The following is a 25,039-nucleotide window of genomic DNA, read 5'->3' as shown; positions in this document are numbered from 1 at the left end:
TTTTCTGAAAGACTCGGAATCAGAGGAGCCAACTAAGTAATGCCTGGACTCCTGACCCACATTGTCGTTTTAAGATGTTAAGTTTATGGTAATTTGTTATACAGCAATAGATAACTTGCATATTAGCAGCAACAGATAACTGATACATTAGCTGACATCACTTGAACAGAGTTGAGACAACTCAGTTACAGCAGGCCAAACTGCCAACCTAAAGAATCATGAGCAGATTAGATTACATACATCTTGCTATACTTTTTTTTTGCAGTATTTAGCTTTACATTAAAAAAAATTTCAATTTGTTTAAACTAAAACAAAACAAAACAAAAGGAGTTCCTACCTATTTCTATCATCCACTTCTGGAAAGCACCAATCTGTTCTCTGTATCTATGAGTTTATCAAAAAAAAATTTAAAGGGGCTCAGTGGTTAAGCGTCCGGCTTCGGCTCAGGTCATGATATCACGGTTCATGGGTTCGAGCCCCGCATCGGACTCTGTGCTGACAGCTAGCTCAGAGCCTGGAGCCTATCTTTGGATTCTGTGTCTCCCTCTCTCTCTGACCCTCCCCGGCTCACACTGTCTCTCTCTGTCTCTCAAAAAAAAATTTTTTTAATATTTTTTAAAAAATAATTTAAAAAATTTAAAAAAATTTTTATTGTTTATTTATTTTTGAGAGAGAGACAGACAGACAGAACATGAGCAGGGGAGGGGCAGAGAGAGGGAGACACAGAATCTAAAGCAGGCTCCAGGCTCTGAGCTGTCAGCATAGAGCCCAAACGCGGCTGTGAGGTCATGACCTAAGCCAAAGTTGGACGCTTAACCAACTAAGCCACCAGGCACTACCCCAGCCAAAAATTTTTTTAGGGGTGCCTGGGTGGTTCAGATGGTTGGGCATCCGATCTTGCCCAGGCCATGATCTCACACTTGTGGGTTCAAGCCCCACATTGGACTCTGTGCTGACAGTACAGAGCCTGGATCCTGCTTAGGATTCTGTGTTTCCCTCTCTCTCTGCCTCTCTCCTGCTGTTTCTCTCTCTCAAAAATAAACATTAAAAAAAATTGTTTTTTAGATTCCACATATAAAAGACATCATATGGTATCTGTATTTCTCTGATTTATTTCTCTTTACATAATATCCTTGAGGTTCATCTATGTTGTTACAAATGCCAAGATTTCATTATTTTTATGGCTGAATGATATTCCATTGTGTATATATACGCAATTTCTTTATCCATTCATGTACTGAAGGACACTTAGATTTGTTTCCATATCTTGGTTACTATAAATAACACTGGATGGAACAAGGGGGTGCATTTATCTTTTTGAATTAGTGTTTTTATTTTTATTTTTTTGAAAAATATCCAAGTAAATTACTAGATCATATGGTAGTTCTATTTTTAATTTTTTGAGGAACCTCCGTGCTGTTTTCCAAAATGGCTGCATCAATTTACATTCCTACCAACAATGCAGGAGGTTTCCCTTTTCTACATATCCTCAGCAACACTTGTTATTTCTAATCTTTTTGGTAATCACCATTCTAACAGGTATGAGGCAGTATCACATTGTGGTTTGTATTTCCTTGATGATTAATGATGTAAAGCATCTCTTCATGTACCTGTTGGCCCTCTGTATGTCTTCTTTAGAAAAATGTTTATTCAGGGGTGCCTGCGTTGCTCAGTTGCTTAAGCATCTGGCTCTTGATTTTGGCTTAGATCATGATCTCATGGTTCGTGGGATGGAGCCCTGTGTCAGGCTCTATGCTAAGTGTGTGGAGCCTGCTTAGGATTCTTTCCCTCGCCTGCCGCCCCTCTCATGCTCATGCTGTCTCTCTCAAAATAAATGAATAAACTTAAAAAGAAAAGAAAAGAAAAACGTTTATTCAAATCTTCTGCCTAAACTATCAAACAACTATGAGGATAGAAAAAAGACAAGCAAAAGCTCAAATATTTACTTGTCACAAACCCCATCTCAGGATGCTACAAGAGGATATGTTCCACAAAAAAGTGAATATAAACTAAGAAAGAGGAAAAAATAAAATAAAATAAAATAAAATAAAATAAAATAAAGTAAAAGGCGCCTCGGTGGCTTAGACAGTTAAGCCTCTGACTTTGGCTCAGATCATGATCTCACGGTTCATAAGATTGAGCCCCGCCCTGGGCTCTCCGTTGTCAGCACAGGGCCTGCTTCAGATCTTCTGTCCCCCTCATTCTCTCTCTCTCTCAAAATAAATAAATAAATAAATAAAATAAACTGAGAGAGATGAAAATAATGAGATTCAAAACACGACAGTGAAGGATGAACCTAAAATGGTAGTTTCACAGCAGAACAACTAATCCAGAAAAGCTCTAAGAGAGATATCTTCAAGAATTTGAATCTGAGAGAGCACTTATGTGTTGGACAGTAATGAGAGGAAATTCACACAACTGAGGCTGGGTTGAATTAGTAATAAATACATAGAAAACAAAGTAAATGAGGGGCGCCTGGGTGGCTCAGTTGGTTGAGTGTCTGGCTTCGGCTCAGGTCATCTCATGGTTCTTGGGTTCGAGTCCCGCGTCAGGCTCTGTGCTGACAGCTAGCTCAGAGCCTCGAGCCTGCTTCGGATTCTGTGCCTCCCTCTCTCTCTGATCCTCCCCTGCTCGCACTGTCTCTCTCTGTCCTCAAAAAATTAATAAAAGACATAAAAAAAAAAAGAAAACGAAGTAAATGAAAAAATAAGACAACTTTTAGGAAAATAAAAGGAGGAAGGAGAAAATTAATCATACACAAGGTTCAGCTGTGAATATCGTTTAAACAGTTATAGTAAACATTAAATATTCAGTTAATAAATACTGCAAAAAATGGGGAGACGAACTTTGCATGTGTGTGGTGAGGGTAGAGGGTATGGTAAAACACAACTACAGCTGTAACTTTAAGTTCCACACAGGAAATAAGTAAATAACTCCTAAAACTAAAAATACCACGACATAGCAAAAAAATGAAAAAAAAAAAAGGTATGTTATTTGGAGATGTGGAATTAAATGTGAAAAAAGTTAGCTAAAATGTTGAAAGTGGCTGCCTCTGAATAAGGTGAGAATAGACACGGTGAAGGACTGCTATTTATTATAATATAATTTAGATAATTCCATCAGTCTTTAAATTATGAGCATATAAAACTTTGATAAAAACAAACACTAAATTCGAAAAAGAAAGAAAAAGAAAGCCCAGGCTATGGAGTCAGCATGGGTTCATGTTCTGACACTACCGCTTACCATTGATGTGATTGATATTAAGCAACTATCCACAAAATGCTAGTAGGCCATACATGGATATAAAACTTGGTAAACAACAAAACTACCTAGCCCTGTTCAATGGATTTCATTTTTTTTTTTTTGTTTCAAGTTTTTATTTATACTCCAGTTAGTGAACATATACTGTAATATTAGTTTCAACCAATTCACTAGATTTTAGTTTGAAAGTAAATCTTGATTATTTTTGTTTCCCATATGAGGCTTAGCATAAACTTTACATATAGTATGTTCTAAATCCAATGACTATATCAAAATATAATGCATTTATAAGTCAGGGATCTGATCTCATACTAACTAGCCTGTCTGCATCTCAGTAAGTTGTTCACCTCCTTCTTTTCAAATACCATGCTTTTAAATATATTTCCCTAGGGTACAAAGTCAATGTACAGAAATCAGTTGCATTCTTATACACCAAAAATGAAGCAACAGAAAGAGAAAGCAAGAAACAGATCCCATTCACAATTGCACGAAAAACCATAAAATACCTAGGAATAAACCTAACCAAAGATGTAAAAGACCTGTATGCTGAAAACTATAGAAGACTTATGAAGGAAGTTGAAGAAGACACAAAGAAATGGAAAAACATTTCGTGCTCATGGATTGGAAGAATAAACATTGTTAAAAATGTCATTACCCAAAGGAATTTACACATTCAATGCAATCCCCATCAAAGTTGCACCAGCATTCTTCTCAAAGCTAGAACAAACTATCTTAAAATTCATATGGAACCATGAAAAACCCCGAATAGCCAAAGTAATATTGAAGAAGAAAACCAAAACAGGAGGCATCACAATCCCAGACTTTAGCCTCTACTACAAAGCTGTCATCATCAAGACAGTATGGTATTGGCACAAAAACAGACACATGCACCAATGGAATAGAATAGAGAACCCAGAACTGGACCCACAAGTATATGGCTAATTAATCTTTGACAAAGCAAGAAAGAGTGTCCAATGGAAAAAAGACAGCCTCTTCAACAGGTGGTGTTGGGAGAGCTGGACAGCAACATGTAGAAAAATGAAATGAGACCACTTTCTTACACCATTCACAAAGATAAACTCAAAATGGATAAAGTATCTGAATGTGAGACAGGAAACCATAAAAACCCTTGAGGAAAAAGCAGGAAATAGCCTCCTAGACCTCAATTGCAGCAATTTCTTCCTCGACACATCCCCAGAGGCAAGGGAATCAAGAACAAAATTGAACTACTGGGACCTCATCAAGATAAAAAGCTTCTGCAAGGCAAAGGAAACAATCAAAAAAACTAATAGGCAACCGATAGAATGGGAAAAGATAGTGGCAAACGGCATATGAGATAAAGGGCTAGTATCCAAAATATACAAGGAGCTCACTAAACTCCACACATGAAAAATGAAAGATCCAGTGAAGAAATGGGCAGAAGACCTGAATAGACATTTCTCCAAAGAGGACATCTAGATGGCCAACAGGCACATGAAACAATGCTCAGCATCACTCATCATTAGGGAAATTCAAATCAAAACCACACTGAGATACCACCTCACACCGGTCAGAGTCGCTAAAATGAACAAATCAAGAGAATGTAGATGCTGGCGAGGATGTGGAGAAACAAGCACCCTCCTACACTGTTGGTGGGAATGTAAACTGGTGCAGCCGCTCTGGAAAACAGTATGGAGGTTCCTCAAAAAACTATCAATAGAACTCCCCTATGACCCAGCAATAGCACTGATAGGGATTTACCCAGGGGATACAGAAGTGCTGATGCACAGGGGCACATGTACCCCAATGTTCATAGCAGCACTTTCTATAATAGCCAAATCCTGGAAAGAGCCTGAATGTCCATCACCTGATGAGTGGATCAAGAAGACGTGGTATATATACAATGGAGTACTATATGGCAATGAAGAAGAATGAAATATGGCCATTTGTAGCAAAGTGGATGGACCTTGAGGGTGTCATGCTAAGCGATATAAGTCAGGCAGAGAAGGATAGATATCATATGTTTGCATTCATAGGTCTCACAGGAGAGACCTGGCAGGGGACCATGGGGAGAGGAAGGGGGAAAGAGAGTTGGGGAGAGTGAGGGACACAGATCAAGGGAGACTACTGAATACGAACCATGGACGGAAGGGGGAGGGGGAGGGAGGGAGAGGGTGATGATCATGGTGGGGGGCACTTGTGGGGAGAAGCACTGGGTGTTATATGGAAACTAATTTGACAATAAACTATTAAAAAAAATAAATTAATTAAAAAATATATTTCCCTATAACTAGAGCATTAAATAGCTCCCTGTATTTTACATATGCTCGTATTATTACACACTGTGACTTATAAATTCTAGCATAAATAAATTCTACTTCTGTAGGTTGTTTTCTAATTCACAACAATTTCAGTTTTCAGTACACTGGGATTTCAAATCAGTTCTGTTAAGTATAATTAGAAACAGTGGGAGGAGTTGGGGATTGAGGAAACAAAGCAGAAACCCAAGCAGAGAGTTTTCTAACAGGGCAGCTTTGAGAAATAAAGCTGAAGCAAAAACAAACACCGGCTCAGAAGGCCTGCCAACATTTGTTAGTGCGGAGGGAGCCAAGCTGATTGAGCGGGGACAGCTAAGGGCCAGCTTTCACCTGTGTGATTCTCAAGCACACTGATATTTACTGAATCTAGCCTGGACCAAGGCTATATAACTCTGAGAAGTGGAGAGGAGTTTAAGAAATACTACAGTCAACTGGATGGGCTAAATAAAAGTTGAATCTACCTTCTCTTACTGGGTGGGGGACAATAAGAGCTGCCTTTACAGGCGCTCCTCAACCATTCAATAACATCTACTGACTGCTCACCATGGGCCATAACTGGGCCAAGTGATGGGGACAAAACGGACAAAATAGAATATGATGATCCCAGCTCTTACAGAGCTTACAGTTGAGTAGAGGAGAGAGTAAACAAGAGAGTAGGGCTACCATATGTAGGCAAACAAAGGGGTATAATTTCATATTAGAGGGTCAAGAAAGGCCCCTCTCAGAAAAGAACTTGAAGGCTAAGCTAAATTTAGACTACGTGTGTTGCAGGGAGGGGATGGAGAGCATTTCGGGCAGAGTCACATGTGTAAAGGCCTAGAGTAAGGGGAAAAAAAGTACCAAAAATCCAAACATGAATTTGATCTTGCTCTCCTCAGAACCTACCATCTACAAATCTTCTGGGAAGGAAGTAGCAAGAGGGGGAAAAATGGCTCCTGAAACATCTAGCCATTAGTCATTATCCTATAAGTTGGTAAGAACACCATTTGGGGAACTTGGACCTAAGGATCTACTCTATTAAACAGTGTCTGGGAAAAAATGGGACTGCAGGCTGTTCTGACACATAATAACTGCCAAGAGGTGGATCAAATAAACAATTTGAGAAATTTAAGGTTCTTTAAAAAAATTCCTATCACTGAAACGCACAGCATTCCACAGTTTAATTTTTTATGATTATTTTTAATGTTTATTAATTTTTTGAGAGTGAGAGTGTGTGTGTGAGCATGAGTGGGGGAGGAGCAGAGAGAGAGAAGGGACAGAGGATCCAAAGTGGGCTCTGTGCTGACAGCAAAGAGCCCTATGTGGGGCTCGAACCCACAAACCATGAGATCAAGACCTGAGCCAAAGTCATATGCTTAACTGACTGAGCCAGTCAGGTGCCCCTCCACAGGAGGAATTTAAAACTCAGTTATTTAGGTGAAACTCAGCCTTAAAATATAATAATATATAGGTATAGAGAAATTCAAAATTTCATGTTAAGAATGGAACACAAATCTGATCATGACATTCTCTTGTTTAAAATTCCTCAACAACTTGTGCTGACTTCAGCAGCACATATACTAAAATTCCTCAACAACTCCCCATTGCTTTTTTAAATTTTTTTTTAATGTTTTATTTATTTTGATACAGAGAGAGACAGAGCATGAAAGGGGGAGGGGAAGAGAGAGAAGGAGACACAGAACTGGAAGCAGGCTCCAGGCTCTGAGCTAGCTGTCAGCACAGAGCCTGACATGGGGCTCGAACCCACGAATGTGAGATCTGACCTGAGCTGAAGTCGGATGCTTAACCGACTGAGCCACCCAGGCGCCCCTCCCCATTGCTTTTTTAAAAAATATGTTCTTTTTTTAATGTTATTTATTAGTTTATTTATTTATTTTGACAGAGAGAGAGAGAGCACGTGCAGAGAGGGGCAGACAGAGAGGGAGGAGAATCCCAAGCAGGTTCTGCACTGTCAGCGTAGAGCCTGATGTGGGGCTTGAATCCATGAACCATGAGAGTATGACCTGAGCTGAAATCAAGAGTTGGATGTTCAACTGACTAAGCCATCCAGGCACCCCATTAATGTTTTTTATTTTACTTTTGGGGCAACAAGAGATCAGAGAGAGACAGAGACAGATCTGAAGCAGGCTCTGTGCTGACAGCAGAGAGCCTGATGTGGGGCTTGAACTCATGAACTGTGAGATCATGACCTGAGCTGAAGTCGCATGCTCAACCAACTGAACTACCCAGGCACCCCAATTCCCACTGTTTTGAGGATAAAGTCCAAACTCTAGTCTGATCTCTGTATCCTCTCTAGTCCTATTTCCTGCTTCCCTGTTTTCCATAATCATACTCCAGCTAAACAGCAGGTTACCAGTGTACGTAATACCTTTTCAAAGAAGAGAGGAGTCAGCTTAAATAAACTTCCAATGGCCAAGGTATGACAATTTACGCTTCAAAATTGTTTTATTTTTTAGAGAAAGAGAGAGCATGCAAGCAGGGGAGAGGGGCAGAGGGGGAGACAAAGAGAGTCTCAAGGAGGCTCCATGCTCGGTGAGTGCCTAATGTGGGGCTCAATCCCATCACCCTGGGATCATGACTTGAGCCAAAATCAAGATTTGGATGCTCAACTGAGTCATCCAGGTGTCCGTAGTTTAACTACTTTTAAAAATTTGATCTTAAAATCGATTTTTTGTTTCTTAGATATATGCATTTAATTATTTGAGGCTTAAACACAATGCAAGTAATTCTGAGTGCTCTTTTCTACACACAAAAGTCTCTGGACTTTACAGAATCTAACCAATAGTTTGAAGCCTCTTCAAGTCAGGAGCTGCGTCTTTTCTGACTTTATGTCATCAATCCTAGCACAGTGTCTGCAGTGCAATCAGTTCTCAATAAATGTTTCTTAAGCAAAAACATGAATGATAAAAATAATTATAAAAACCTAACATACAAATAAACCAAACTCCAGTCTCCTTACCTGTTTTCTTTTTCCCCTTTTGACCTGGAACTTGTTCTAAGCCATCTTGGCCTTTTCTCATTAACATGGCAAGTGATGCATCATGAGCTCTGAAAAGGTCCACAACTTCATGTAAGGCAACATCTGTTATGAGATCACAGCTCAGGACTAGTACATCTGTCTGTCAAATGGAGAAGGGGACAGTCAGTGTCACAAAAGACAACGGATCACAAAAATCATTACAGGATAAACTTACAATGGAGTAGGAACACACAAAACTGGACACTTGTTTTCAAACCGTTTTTAGAGTGGCAGAATAAGTAACATAAATATGTTCGTTTAACTGAAAACCTGCCTCCCCTTGGTGAGCCTTATTGCTGCCGAATCTGAGGCACCACTGGAACTCTAAGGAACAGAGTATGAAAACCACTGCAGTCTATTTCCATGAATGTGTAATTAATTATCTTAAACTTATATATCCCCTTCCAGTTTGAAAAGCATTTTCAGGGGCGCCTGTGTGGCTCAGTCCATTGAGCATCTGGCTTCGGCTCAGGTCATGATCTCACGGTTAGTGGGTTCAAGCCCCGGGTCAGGCTCTGTGCTGACAGCTAGCTCATAAGCCTGGAGCCTGTCTTCATATTCTGTGTCTCCCTATCTCTCTGAACCTCCCCTGCTTGCACTGTCTCTCCCTCTTCCTTTCAAAAATAAAATAAAACATTAAAAAAATTTTAAGAAAAGCATTTTCACATAGTCTGATGATTCCATATGGTTACGAAATACTATGAAATAGTCACTTTGCTACAATACTAGAAAATCAAAGGATGAATAAAATATAATGTCCATCTCTCAAAGAGACCAATTTAATTAGTAAACAATTACAATACAAACTCAGGTAGGTATAAAAGCACTCATTTAATTCTTATAACACCATGGGGTGAGATTGTTATTATTAATATTATTAGTTCTGATTTTTATAGATAAAAATATGAGAACTAACTACCACAGAGTCTGGCACATAATAAGCATTTAGTAATTATTTGACGAATAAATGAATAAATCAATGAAGTAAAAAAAGATTTTCTCATGTGGGAGGTATTCTGATTGCAATTCTAGTAATTCAGATTAATTACAATAATAACTAATTAATACTAATAAATGTTTACTGAATGTGTACTATAGGCCAGGAATTGTGGTAACACTGTGTGCATTCCCAATCTTCAGTGCACTGTGCAGTAAGCACTATTATTAATTGTATTTCACATACAAAGAAACAGGTTTACAGCCGTTAGGTAACTAAGAGCTAACAACTTGTAATGACTATTCATATAAATAGTCTGTACTAGTGAATAGTGTCTTAAGAAATACAGCTTTGCTAGTTTGAAACCAATTTAAGGGATTTTCTAGTCCACAGTATTAGGTACTCAAAACACCTAAACTTAGATCTTAGATACTTTTAAATTTTGGTCTGTCTAGTAACCAACACTATGGGTACTAGATACCAACTGGAGTATCATATTTTAAGAGTATCCATGATAAACTAAAAAAGTATCAATGAGAAGATGATTAAAGATGGCGAAAGAGCTGGAAACATAATAGTGAAAGAAGAGACGTTGTTTAATAGGGAAAAGACTATGTAGAGGAGACAGTGGGCAGGACAAGGATTATGGGGTGGAGTTAAGAAAGAGATAAAAATGTTCTTTATTAAAATTTTTTATTTTTATTTATTTTTGAGAGAGAGAGAGAGAGAGACAGTGCAAGCAGGGGAGAGTAGAGAGAGAGAGAGAGAGAGGGAGACACAGAATCTGAAGCAGGCTCCAGGCTCTGAACTGTCAGCACAGAGCCTGACGCAGGGCTCAAACCCAAGAACCATGAGATCATGACCTGAGGTGAAGTCTAATGCTTAACTGACTGAGCCACCCAGGCGCGCCAATAGCTGGCAGTCTTAAGGAAAAACAAATTTTACCTCAATAGCCCAAAAGCAAAACTAAGAATAGGGAAAACATGAAGAAAAGTACTTGTGGTTTCCATATTAACTTGTATTTGTCAATCAGAGCTAATAAAAAAGAGTAATTTTGTAAGGTGACGAGTTTCCCATCATTAGAAGTGCTCAAGCAGAAACTGGATTATCACTTGCAACAATTCACTTACCTAACATTTATTGAGCACTTACCCTATGCTCAGACAGGCCCTACTCTGAAACAGAGGGAATTTGGACTAGGAAGTGTAAAATGTGAGTAGTTAAGAAAAGCTACTTAATATATTTTAAACAAATTTCTACCTATACATTTTGCTACTACACTTTATCATAAATGCAGAAAACAGAAGACCCAAAACAATCAATTGAAAAACTAATTCCTTAAATTTGAATTTAAATTAACTACACAAATGTTTGCGCACCTGCAGTTTCTGAGGCAGGCCTCAAGGAAAGCCTGATTCCTACCGCCCTTTCTGAGTCAACCAGGGGAACTCCTCTTTGATTAATTTTATTTTCTTAGATAGGCTTCTGTATAAGCTTTGGTTTGGAAAACAGGTTTTGCTACTTTATAAAGTCTGAAAAACAATGGACAAAATTATTCCAGGTTTAAGAATAAAACGAATATCCACATGGACATTCTTGTAAGTGGTTCCTCCTCTTCTTTTAATTTAAAGTCAAGATTCCTGCTGTGGGTGGGGAAAATGGATGATTTAACTCACATTCTACTACAGTAAAAAGTCATGTTTGCTCAGAAATTGAGGCTCAACTATAACTCAACTTTAAAAAATTTTTTTTAACATTTATTTAAAAAAATTTTTATGCTTTTATTTTATTTTGAGAGACAGAGAGTGGGGGAGGGGCAGAGAGAGAGGGAGACACAGAATCAGAAGCAGGTTCCAGGCTCTGAGCTGTCAGCACAGAGCCGATGCAGGGCTTGAACCCACAGACTGCAAGATCATGATCTGAGCCGAAGTCGGCTGTTTAATGGACTGAGCCACCCAGGTGCCTTTACCTCGGCTTACTTCTTGAAATACCAGAACCATCATTTCTTTCTCTACATATATAAATCATTATTTATAGCCTAAACAATTCCTTTTGAGAGCCTCTTCAAGTTAAATTTGGATTTTTTCTACTCTTTTGCTTAAAGCTATCTTAGTTCCTTCTGAATTTTAATGGAACTAAAAAAAGTTTTTGGGTTTGTTTTTTTTTAAGGAAAAATATTCCTAAGCTCACCTGTAGGAACCACAAAATATTAGCAAATCAGCCCACGTATATGAAAGCTCAGGAAGAGACAGAACAGAATGCTACTTCTTATGACAATGCTTACAAAGGTAGGGAACATGGGCTATTATTACAGACATGTCAGGACAGTAGTACAGAAGTTGTCCCATTTCATTATAATGAAAATGACAGTTTGCTGAGAAAATAAAAACTCCTTTCCTTAGTAAGATGGCTGATTTTTGCAAGCTATTCAACAATAAATTTAATTATCCAGTGTGCTCCAAAGTGAAGAAAACGACCCCAAGGCAAATGCCTCTGAAGTGGCGGCAATGTCATCCTGGAAAATAAGTGCGGTTATCATTGAGTGTCTGCAAAAATTAATCTGTCAGTATAGTGAATGCCAAGCAAGTCTGGTGTAAATGTGAACAGTCCACTGCCTCATTTTTCTCTTTGCTTTTTGATGACTTTTTGCGAAGCTGAATGCAAAATCCCCAAGGAATACAAGAAACAGAACCCCCTCCTCCCCCACTGTCTGGCTGCCATCTGTTCTCAGTGTGAAAAGGTGTCAGTCAGAAAGGGCAGGGATTGGGATACAGATGGAGGTGCTACTCCGTCAGGCCCTCTCCTGCCTCTGCACCCAGAAAACGCTCCATCTAAAACTCACTGAGACAAAACACATTCCTATCCTCTTGCAACTCCACCACTTCCACAGAGAAGTCTTTGCTCTTTAATCAATGTACTTTGTTTCCAAATCTGGAAATCCTGGAAAAAGAAACAGAAGTCTAAAAGGAAAATGAAATCATTCTTATATCTTCATACTACTACCTATTTCTCTTTACATTTAAAATTTTTTTTAATGTTTTATTTTATTTTTGAGAGAGCGAGTGAGTGAGTGAGACAGCATGAACAGAGGAGGGTCAGAGAGAGAGGGAGACACAGAATCCAAAGACAGGCTCTAGGCTGTGAGCTGGCAGCACAGAGCCTGACGCCGGGCTCAAACCCCTGAGCCATGAGATCATGACCTGAGCGGAGGTTGGACGCTTAACCGACTGAGCCACTCAGGTGCCCCTCTTTACATTTTTATAAAAGCTATAATAGAAAATAAATAACTGTTGTTTTGATTTTTATTCTAAAAATGTAAAGCCCATTCTAGAAATCCAAATATTCTACTAACTGGAGCCCAGAGAGGAAAAGCAGAGAAACTGTTAAGAGCCAGATGTATTTCTAACCCATACTCCAAACTGTTTGGACTGTGAAGGAACTGTGTATCTGAAATGCAATTAACTTGAAGTTTCCCGGACACACCAATTCTCAGCTGCTTCGTGTTTCAGGTAGCCAGTTCTTCTCTATCACCAACAGTAGGCCTCTTCTCTTGCAGAGGCCAAATGGAATCTCCTCAGACTTCCCTACTCACTATTCTAATGGTCCTCAGTATCCCTTTATCCCAAGGCTGTTCCGTTAGAGGAGCCAGGGCAATGTCAAGGGCAAAAAGCACAGCTCTAAAAAACGGCAAACACGTCCAGTTTTGACAAACTGGAAACATACAAGGTCTTTAAGGGAAGGTGAAGATAGCGTGTTAGTGTTTGGGGAGAACTCAAGACCTCCAGGAATTCAAAATTCCAATTGCTGCCAGTTAGTTTTGGCTAACGCAAACAAATTAAGCTCAGAAAACCCAATTACAAAGCCATGGCAAAGCCCAGAAATCTCTCATTACAAGAACATTTTCAATCAAGCCAAAACCACTGAGTAAAACTAGAAGAAAAAAAACAAAAGTGAAATCAGAAAACTGGACATATGTGTGCGTGGTGGCAGTGGTATGCTGGGAGGTGGTAAGAGCTCCTGGGAACAGCCTTTCTTCCTTCCTGGCAGCTGCTCCATGACAGATTGTTATCAATAACACAACCTGGCAAACAATTTCGTATGGCATGGAGAAAGAAAAACACTTACTCCCCTTGGGAAAAAAAAAACAAAAACCGGTCAAGGCAAGGTAACCACGCTTTTACCCACCCAGCACTTCCACAAACAATGGCTATGATCCAAATCACCGCCCTGTGCTCCACCCCTGTCCGTATGGAACTAATGAATTCAGCTACTTGGTGGTACTATGAATGGTCACGATTTACATCTCCTACGTGGTCCAATCCCAATCCAACCCTCAAGAGTAGTTTGGTGCTTTAATAAACACCAATGTCTAACTGCAATGGAGATCTCATCATGCTTGATTTCTGTTGAAAATGTTTGGAAAACACTCCCAGTCTGCAGTTCCCAGAGTGCATGGCAAAGGGCCAAATGCCGTTTTGTTTTTAATGAGTCTGGGGCATTAGGTGCAGGAAGTAACGACCAACTCAGTCTGTAAGAAATGTGATAATCCTAAGGCTTAGAGCTAAACATCCTTCCTGTGCTCCTTACCTTAATCATAGTGTCACCACCACTAGGATCTGAAGTCAGAAATCTGACCATAATCTAGGAATGAAGTCCTCTCTCTCTCTTGCCCAGTCCCCTACTCAACATGTTACTGGTCACCAAGTCCTGCTCTTTCATCTCCACTGCACTACCTTAGTTTAGGTCTCAAAGTATTCTTCCAGTCTCTCAGCTGGTCTCTCTCATTCCAGTTTTCCCCTATTCTAACCCATACTCCAATTTCCACTACTTATTTCATTTCCCTGCTTAAAGACAGTCTAGAATAATGTTCTCCAAACATTAACAACAACAAAAAAGGTGAACACTTATTCCCACTTACTTTAAAAAAATTTTTTTAATGTTTATTTATTTTTGAGAGAGAGAGAGGAGAGAGACAGAGTGCGAGTGGGGGAAAGGGCAGAGAGAAAGGGAGACACAGAATCTGAACCAGGCTCCAGGCTCTGAGCTGTCAGCACAGAGTCTGATGCAGGGCTTGAACCCATGAACTGTGAGATCATGATCTGAGCCAAAGTCAGGCACTTAACTGACTGCGCCACTCAAGTGGCCCTAGTTGCACTTACTTTTAAAAGTTATTTAAAAATATGCAAATCACTACAAGTGATATAATATGCTCTTCAGATAAAATATACAAAAATTGATATTTTTAAAAGAATGGATAAAACTAAAAGAACTAGAGATTCTAATATCTTCCTCTGGTATTCTGTCTTGCACACCCCCTGCTTTGAGATCACCCCATGTAGGCTATCACTGCTTTGTAAGACTGAGTGTAAATTCCTTAGTAAGACACTAAAGGTCTTTAAAAATATGACTCCACCTACCTAATTCAGCCTTCTCCGCCACAATTCCCCTACCGCACAGCTAATGTTAACTTGCTGGAGTAAACTGCCAAAAATGCATTCCCCGTTCTCTCTTCCCATCCCACCACACATTCATCCATCAAGTTTCAGGTCCTGTCACAGTTATTATAGAAGGCAGTACCCAGTATATTATCTCATCTAGAAATTAAGTCTTTTCTCTTCCTTTACAGACCTTAATTCACTAAATTGGATTAAATGGGTTTTTTCCATCTAGACTTTGAGGGTTTTTTTAATTAAGAAATTTTTTTTAACGTTTACTCATTTTTAAGAGAGAGCGAGCGAGGGAGCACAAGCAGGGGAGGGCCAGAGAGAGAGGGAGACACAGAATCTGAAGCAGGCTCCAGGCTCTGAGCTGTCAGCACACAGCCTGATGAACCATGAGAGCATGACCTGAGCCAATCAAATGCTCAACTGACTGAGCCATCCAGGTGCTCCTAAACTTTGAGTTTCATAAGGAGCTCTTTTATCTGTGTCACCAGAGTTCAACCTAGTGCTGGCGAACAAGCATCAGTAAACGTTATTAGCACTCTTCCTGTTACCTCCTTTTCCTCGTTTAAATTGACTCAAAGGAGAAAACACCCAATTTTACGTGTTTAGAAACAGCATACTTTCCGCCAAAGCTGAGAGCCCCATTTGTAGAGACCGTGACTATTCACAGGACAGGGGCCAAAAAGGTAACTTGGCAGCTCCCTAAAGCAATGAGGTAGGAAATAAACCTGTTGCCTCCAAAAAAGAAAAAGGTAGAAATGTCTGAAAACTTACAGATGCAGCTGTCCTGAAGGGTATGGCTGGAGGGGATAGGCTAGATTTACAATTTTAAAATGGAGACTCAACGTTACCTTTCTAAATAAGTTTTCCTCCTCGGGTTAAAAACAAATAGAAGAATTTTACTCATCTTTCCTGTGTGAAACTAAGAAGTAACTGAGACTCTGTTCATTTCCAACATTACTACTAAATGAATTAAATGCTAATCACTTCTCTTCCAAGTTTTTCTGAGGCAAAATATTTATTTATTTATCGTCACCCATTTCAGACAGAGAGGTTGTTTATGAAAATGCAGAAGTTGTTAGTCTTTCTTCCAGGATTTAAGTATCAGCAATTTAATTTTAATTGCCAAATGCCTGGACACTAATGGAGAAATAATAATGGCTTTTTCATTCTCTCAAATCAAACCTTCACTTCAAAAGAATTTATTACTCTGAATTTATTTTAAATAATTTCATTCTTTTTCTTCAGCTAGACACAAATACTACAAAGAATAAAAATATTATTGCCCCATTTCAAGACCATGAAACATGCTCTTAACAATTACATTACATATCTTCTGCCTGTAACTTAAATTTTAATTTTGTTCTGAAGTATGAAATATGTAGAAACATTGTCTGGTTTATTTGGAAACCAGAAAGCTTGGGAGAGGGTCACAGAGAGTAGTTAGGGACTGTGATAAAGGGAAGTTTATCATAATATTAGAAAAAGACAACTAACAAGATAAAAAAATGAAAGAAACTAAAGCCATCCTCAAAATGTACTCTTAAAATAAAGTATGTTTTCTTATTAATTTCACATGTGACTTTGAATGGGCCACTCCCTCTTTGGATCTCAGTTTTTTCGTCCTTTATATGTGAGAGCTGTACCATCTCTGAAGTCCCTTATGGTATAAAATTGTATGATTACAAGGGTCACACTTTTTTCAAAATAAAAGAATAATTGCTATCCATATGCCTTTTAAAAAATAATTATTTTAAAGTTTTATTCATTTCTTTTGAGAGAGAAACAGAGCATGAGCAGGGGAGGGGCAGAGAGAGAGAGAGAGAGAGAGAGAGAGAGGGAGAGAAAGAATCCCAAGCAGGCCCTGCGATGTCAGCAAAGCCCGATATGGGGCTCGGACTCACAAACCATGAGATCACTATCGTAGCCATAATCAAGAGTTGGATGCTTAAGTGACTAAGCCACTCAGGCGCCCCCACATGCCTTTGTTTAAATATTTATTTATTTATTTTGAGAGAGAGAATGTAGACAGGGTAGGGGCAGAGAGAGAGAGAGAGAGAGAGAGAGAATCCCAAGCAGGCTCCATACTGCCAGTACAGAGCCTGATGCAGGGTTCAAACTCATGTACAGTGAGATCATGACCTGAGCTGAAATCAAGAGTCATGTCCTCAATCGACTGAGCGACCCAGGTGCCCAGAGAATATATTTCTTTATAAATACTTGTTTTTTTTTTTTTTTATGTTTGTTTATTTTTTGAGAGAGATACAGCGTGAGCAGGAAGGGGCATACAGAGAGGGAGACACAGAATCTGAAGCAGGCTCCAGGCTCTGAGCTGTCAACACAGAGCCCGACATGGGGCTCAAACCCACAAACCATGAGATCATGACCTGAGCTGAAGTCGGACACTTAACTGATTGAGCGACCCAGGTGCCCCCCCTTATAAATCTTTTCTTTCTTTTTACTTTTTTTGAATGTTTACTTATTTTGAGAGAGAGGGAGACACAGTATGAGTGGGGAAAGGGCAGAGAGAGAAGGAGACAGAATCTGAAGCTGGCTCTAGGCTCTGAGCTGTCAGCACAAAGCACGATGTGGGGCTCAAAATCACAAACCGTGAGATCTTGAACTGAGCCAAAGTCAGATGCTTAACTGACTGAGCCACCCAGGTGCCCCTATAAATATTTTCTAATTCTAAGGTTCTAAATTTTAACAGCACCAAAGAAAGTGTTCAGGACATTTTCTCTGTTCTTCACACTGTCTTCCAATCAAAGAGTCCAGAAGGTGAAGAAGGCGAACTCCTCACTCATTATTATGTCCAGGCCATTTCTCTCACTCCATAACCTATACTCATTTGAAGTGCATGACAACATACAAAATCATCTACTTCTCCTAGTTGCAGTCAACTACGTAACTCTCTGTCACCTTTTCTCTTTAGATATTATAAACATTTTAAGTAAAGATAGTAGATTGAAGGCACACAACTATATTTCCCCTTTTCAAAACATCACTGAAATAAGTCAAAGGAGTTTTAAAATGGTCCTAAATCCACAGTAATAAGAAGAATGGGAAAGGAGATAACATTAAAAAAAATTATGTTAGTCATAGGAAAACTGAGAACAAACTCAACTTACATCACATTCTCCAAAAGGCTGAGGAACTGATATGGATAAAAAGCAGGGGAAGACGGAATTAAAATAAAGAAGGCTGGTTCAAAGATCTTTCTTTTCAACTTGGTGCAACCTAGCTACCGCCCACATCCCACACTGGCAAAAGGCTGAAGATACCGAGACTGGAGAAGCACAACCACAGTTGGGATAGGAAGAGGGGATTCACCTTACTGAAAAGTGGGGACTTAAAAAAGAATGCATCCAGGGGGCGCCTGGATGGCTCAGTAGGTTGAGCATCTGATTGGCTCAGGTCATGATCTCATGGTTCATCAGGCTCTGTGCTGATAGCTCAGAGCCTGGAGTCTGCTTCGGATTCTGTGTCTACCTCTCTCTCTCTGCCCCTTCCCCTGCTCGCACTCTCTCTCTCTCTCAAAAATAAACAAATATTAAAAAAGAAAAAAAGAATGCATACAGGATTCTGAGACATCCTCTCTAGCCCTGACCGCAACTCATTTCCTGGAACGCCAGCAGCCAGATCTTTACCTTTCAGGCAGGATAACAGTTTTCTCAGGGAATCTGAGTAATCCAAGAGAAAACAACCCTAAAGATAGAGCTATTAGAGATACAGCAAAAAAAGAGTCCAACTACATCACCATATCACCCTACAGTGAAGCTCGCAGTTGACATGCCCCACCCATATATAAAAATTGAGGGAAAAGATAAAGGTATTGAAAATATGAAAGAAAATATAAGAAAATTAGAGAGCCAGTCTAAGAAATCCAAGAACATAATAAGCTGTTTTCAGGAAAAAAAGGAACAGAAAAAACAGATAGAGAATCATCAACAAAATTATTTTTTAAGATTCCCCTAAACTGACAGACAAGAATATCCAAATTGAAAGAGTTCACTGAGTGAAGGGCTCACATGGATGAAACAGATTCACAAGAAAGGACATCATCATGAAATTTCCGAACACTTGGTACAAAAAAAAGATGCTACAAATTTCGACAGAGAAACTTGGTCACATGAAAAAGATTAGCAATTATAAAAACTTAGTACTTCTCAACAACACCAGAAGCTAAAAAATTTTTAGAAAGCCTTCAAAAGTTTTAGAGAATTTCTCAGGGAATGTTCTCTCACATTTTCTGAGATGATTTCATATCTTCTTTTCCTTCCATAAAACTTCAACATTCTTCTCCCTTCCTCACTCTTAGGTGATGGCTTTACTTCTTATTTGCTTCATGATTTCAATAAGAAAACAGAAACAATTAGAAGAGCAAACATCTTCCTGACACAAAATTAATGAACCTACATGCATTTCACATTGTGTGTTCTGCTGTAATAACAGATTAACTGTTCCTATTCCAATCTAGGGTAAACCTATCCGCTTGCACACTGGATCACACCTCCTCTAATCTACTCAGTAAACTCCATGAAGGCAGGGACTTTGTTTCACTGATTATTCATCCTAAGCACCCAAAACAGTGACTAGTACATTGTAGGCAGTAAAAATACGATCGTTGAATTGAATAATTAAATGCTTTCTTTCTCTGTCGACTTCCATGAGCGTATACATACGCTAAATATACGCTAAAATATATCCCATCTTGAAAAAAAAATCATATTTTCAAAGTTGGGCAAGGAAATATTTATTATCACATATATTCTTTTGTAAGTATGGAATATTTCATTCTGTCCTATTTTTCTTCTCTACATCAAAATTTCTTAAAACAGCTGTCTTATCTCCCATTTTCTTTTTTGTTTTTTTTTTTAAGTAATCTCTACACCCAATGTGGGGCTTGAACTCACAACCCCAAGTTCAAGAGTCACATGCTCCACTGACTGAGCCAAGTCAGGTGCCCCAACATCTCCCATTTCTTAATCCCTCACCTCTTCTGTCCAATCTGGCTTTTGCCCTACTATTCTAGCAAGAGTTTATGTCTTAAATGAATCTATCTTGCCAAACCCAATGATAAATTCTTGGTTCTCATTTTACTAAACTTTTCATAGCAATATCTGGCACAACTGAATACTCTTTCTTTGATTCCCTTTCCTCACACAGTTTCCATGAAACCTTAATTTCCTGATCTTTCGTTTTACTTCAGTAGCTGTACCTTCCTAATCACTTTTGTTTCCTCCTCCTCGGCTTCTTGGTCTCTAAATACCAGGCTCAGCCTTTAGCCCTCTTCTCTTCTTTTGCTGCACACACTCCCTAGATCATTTCACTTTGTTGATGATCCCCAGATTTATATCTCCAGCCCTGACCTCTCCTTTGAGGTTCTGAATTGTAAAACTACCTACCTACTTGATATCTCAATGTGGAAATCTAATAACCAGTGTTACAATTTAACATCCAAAAATTATGTTTAAAAAAATGTTTATTTATTTATTGAGAAAGTATGTGTGTGACACAGAGAGTATGAGCAGGGGAGGGGCAGAGTGAAAGGGACAAAGAGAACCCCACACCCTCGGCGCAGAGCTGACATGGGGCTCAAACCCATGAACCGTACATCATGACCTGAGCTGAAGTCAAGAGTGGAGGTTTAACCAACTGAGCTGCCCAGGTGTCCAACATCCAAAAATTATCTTGAATGCCAACTTGTTCTTCCTCCAGTCTCCCACACCGCAGTAAATGCTCTATCACTTCAGCTGCTCAAGTAAAAAATCCAGAAGCTATTGTTTGATTTCTCTCTTTTCCTCATTCTGTATATCCAATTCATAAAATGTCCTGTCAACTCTACCTTCAAAATATGTCTTGAATGCGGGTACCTGGGTGGCTCAGTTGGTTAAGCATCTGACTTCAGCTCAGGTCATGAGTTCAAGTCCCACGCTGGGCTCTATGCTGACAGCTCAGAGCCTGTGAACCCTGCTTCAAATTCTGTTTCTCCCCTCTCTGCCTCTCTCTTGCTCATGCTCTGTCTCTGTCTCTCTCAAAAATTAAAACATTAAAATAAATAAAATAAACTAAACATAAAAAAATAAAATAAACTAAAATAAATAAAATAAAATAAACATTAAAAAATAATTTAAAAAATGTTTTGAAGGCAACTACTTTTACCACTACTGTTCTAGTCTTAGCATTATCTTCCATCTGGACTATTCCAATTGTCTCCTAACTGATCTGCCTGATTCATTCTTGTTGCATTATAGTTTTATCTCCATACAGCAGCTGTAGAGATCTTTTAAAAGCATAAGTCAGATGATGTCACTCAAAAGGTTTTCCAGCATAGAACAAAATGTAAACTCTAAATCCTTACTATGATCTAGAAGATCCTTTATGATCTGGTCTTCACATAATTCTCAGACCTTTCATACTACGATTCTACTACTTAATTACTGTGCTCTAGTCTTACTAATCTTACTGCTTGGTTAAATTCATTCCTAACTCAGGGCATTTTCACTTGCTATTCTCTCTGCAAGAAAAGATCTTCCTTGAGGCTCACTATCCTTATCATTAGGGTTTCTTCTCCAATGTTATCTTCTATCTGAAAGAGCTCACTTTCCTGTGCCCCTCTTTATCCCTTATCTTGCTTTATTTTTCTTCTTAGCATTGTTATCACCAGAAATTATGTTTTCTTATTTATTATATATTTCTCCTCATAGAATAGCTCTATGAGGGCAGGGATCTTGTTGATTTGGTTTACCACTATATTTCCAGCATCCAGAAGAGAGCTTGGTATATAGCATGTGTTCAATACACACTTGTGAATAAATGAAAAATAGGACTATTTTATAGATGAATTAAATGCAAGCTGGGAAGGGACTGTAACCTCATTGAAGGGCAAATGCTAGTAAACAGTGGAACTGTGAAAGCCTATGTTCTGTTCACTATGTCACTCTATTTCTTTGATAAGAGAAGATAAGACAGGACAAAACAATCCTCCCTCTGGAATAACCTGCTTGGGGTAGAGGGTCAGCCATATCAGCAAATTTAAGACGATGGAAATTTACAGATGCAAATAAAATGAACACCAAGCAGCCAATGCCATAATCCCTTTGGTCTGCAATCACTAAAACTCATCCTTAGGCTCATATAAACATCTATGTCTGTGTTAAGGGAGAAGGAACATGTTCCAAATGTTTACATAGAGCTTGCCTCCATATGTCATTCATTGAATAAATACATATTAAGCATCTTCTCTGTGACAGGCCCAAAAATAGTTCTTATCCCACAGCAGGGAGATGACAGTATGATAGGTAATTTTATTTATTTTTTTTCCTGTCTTTTATTTATTTTTGAGAGACAGAGAGAGACAGTACAAGCAGGGGAGGGTCAGAGAGAGAGGGAGATACAGAATCCGAAGCAGGCTCCAGGCTCTGAGCTATCAGCACAGAACCGGACATGGGGCTCGAACCCACGAACTGTGAGATCATGACCTGAGTCGAAGCCGGACACTTAACTGACTGAGCCACCCAGGTGTCCCTGATAGGTAATTTTAATTCTCTGTGCAAGTACAGAAAAATGAAATCTAATCCAGTATTAGGAAGCCAACAAAGGCTTGTTGGAGCAGACGATGCTTAAATTAAAAGCTGAAAAAAGGATGGGTAGCTATAGGCTACTTCAAATGAACTCCTTAGTCATGAGGACAGAATACTTACTGACTTCCAACAAATGGTACAGGTTCATTCCACTAGTTAGGCTGTAGTTTTTGTTACCTTATGATTCAGAGCAGGATAGGTGGCTCTACCAAGAGTTTGAAGCCATATGGCTCCTTATCACCCAAAGATAAAGAAAGTGTGTGATGACAGCCTGGGTTCTGTCCTAATTTCTAGCTGTCATGTTTCCGTCCTTATTTCATTCCATGAGGCTTGTGGATATACATACTAGGTTAATACAGTCAAGAGAAAAGCTCCATTGAGATTTCCTAGGGAGAAAACAAAAAGGTTTAAAAATGTCCTTGTTGGGACGCCTGGGTGGTTCAGTCGGTTAAGTGTCCGGCTTCAGCTCAGGTCATGAACTCATGGTTCGTGGGTTTGAGCCCCGCATCAGGCTCAGTGCTGACAGCTAGTTCAGAGCCTGGAGCCTGTCTTCAGATTCTGTGTCTCCCTCTCTCTCTGACCCTCACCTGCTCACACTGTTTCTCTCTCTCTCAAAAATAAATAAAAACATTAAAAAAAATTTTTTTAATGTTCTTGTTTAACTTATTTCCACCATAGCTCCTGGGCTTTTCATTATTCCACCAGTGGGCTCAAAGAAGGCATCACTGGGGATATCCTGAGGCCTTCCTATGCAATCTCAGCCCACCAAAGCAGTCACGAGAAGGAAAAATTGCCACTTAAAGTCTTCAAGCAAGTTGGGACCAAGTTCTCAGAGTTTCCCTTAACCAAAGGGTTCTCATTCTTTTCAAACAGATAGAAATCTGCCAAAAACAAATCCCTAGGCAAAATGAAAGGTTCCAGAAAAGAATGACAGAGATTTGTAATTCGATAAAGACATCAAACACTCAACTGAAAACAACTTGTACTTAGTTTTTGAACATCTAAAAATAGCACATACGCTAAATCTTTCTAATAAGCTGTCCCTAGGATGGGGATTTCATTGGCATAGTTTGTTCTTTGTTGTAACATGTCAGCTGTTTCATAAGACATGTAACAATAGTCCTTTTTCTACATCAAAGAATTTAAATAACTAAACCTCTAACTAGTATGTTGGTATCATTATCCTTATTTTCTGGGTTGTGAAACTGAGGCAGAGGGCAAATGAGGCTTGCCTGAGGCTAAAGAAAGATTCTTGTCTAGATTAAATAGAAAATTATCAACTCTGCAATCTCTAAATTAAGAGAAGCCATGAGACCTGCAATATAAGGTAAGTGTTTTAAAACACAGGCTCTGAAATTCTACTACAGATGTAGTCTGCTGAGGTCTCCTAAATATACCCCACTAGCCTGTTCTCAAAACACTTATCTGAGGAATAATCACATTGGTGCTAAAGCACAAAAATGGCACTAAAGGCTGATTACCTCGGACAATGAGAGGGGCATCTAATGTGGGTCAGGCTCAATGTTCAAGAAGTCAGGCAGTTTTGCTTTATGTGCTGATCATTAACATCCTTACTGTTTACCCAAGAGCTCCTCTTGCTCAAGAAGAGCCAGAATTCTTGCCTATATGGCTCTAGACAGGATAGAAAGTCTTCCTACAACACAGCATCTTCCTCCACTTAAAGAGGGTATCAATAAACAAACCTGCACATTTATAACACAGGGATACTATACAGTTCCTTTAGTACTGTTTGATTTGCTAATTTTAAAATATGTTTTACACAGAAATATTTAATGAAGAGTTCTATATGTACTAAGAACCACTGACTTGCATCCTTTAAAAGGATTCTATATTTACATACAACTACCTAATACACACAAAAAAATTCTACATCCATGGATCCCACAGACTAAAAAAGAGAAGGAAAACGGAATTTTGAAAATTCCAGACCAACTAAACCTATCCCGAAGCTGAGAGTCAAGAGTTAGAGTAGACTCTAAGGACTGCTGATGCTTGTCCTTTGGAGGCAGTATGAGTGAAAAAAGCATGGACACTTGAGATGCACAAATGTACTGTATCTCAAAACGCAAGGCTGGATTCTAGTCTGGCTCAGCACCTAACCAGGTATGGGTTTTGGGAGAGATTATTTAAGCTTATTTAACTTACGTATCAGTTTTCTCAACTGCAAAACAGAATACCATCTACCTTTCAAGGTAGCTATGGGGATTAGAAATCAGAGTAAATATGGAAAGATCTCCTTTGGCGATATTCAGAGCAAACATTCTGAGTAACTCCAAAGCAAATAACATTTACACCCTCAAAATCAGCTAATAAATTAACCTCATACTTTAGGGTTGTCTCTAAGAATAGAAACTAAGGTTCTGAAGTAAATTAATTAATTTTTCAAATGTACTCATTTATAAAGCTTGAGCAAATTTAAGTAGTCTCAAAAGGGTTCAACTGGTTACAGACAGAGCTCTTGCGTGAATAATCAGCGG

General features: G+C 39.0%; 1 protein-coding gene across 2 annotated transcripts in view; it reads right to left on the bottom strand.

Annotated features, from left to right (window-relative positions):
• Positions 1-25,039, bottom strand: part of EIF2B3 (eukaryotic translation initiation factor 2B subunit gamma) — a 115,907-nt gene that overhangs the window by 73,652 nt on the left and 17,216 nt on the right. For both annotated transcript variants that reach the window (XM_029949460.1, XM_029949459.1), the window contains exon 4: positions 8,518-8,677. In XM_029949460.1, coding sequence (XP_029805320.1) covers positions 8,518-8,677 — 160 coding nt within the window. The remainder of the gene's footprint in view (positions 1-8,517; positions 8,678-25,039) is intronic.

Source organism: Suricata suricatta, chromosome 8 (genome assembly GCF_006229205.1).
Source record: "Suricata suricatta isolate VVHF042 chromosome 8, meerkat_22Aug2017_6uvM2_HiC, whole genome shotgun sequence".
In the NCBI taxonomy this organism is placed as follows: domain Eukaryota; kingdom Metazoa; phylum Chordata; class Mammalia; order Carnivora; family Herpestidae; genus Suricata; species Suricata suricatta.
Note: the sequence above shows the minus strand (reverse complement) of the source record. Positions and strands in the feature narration are given on the sequence as shown.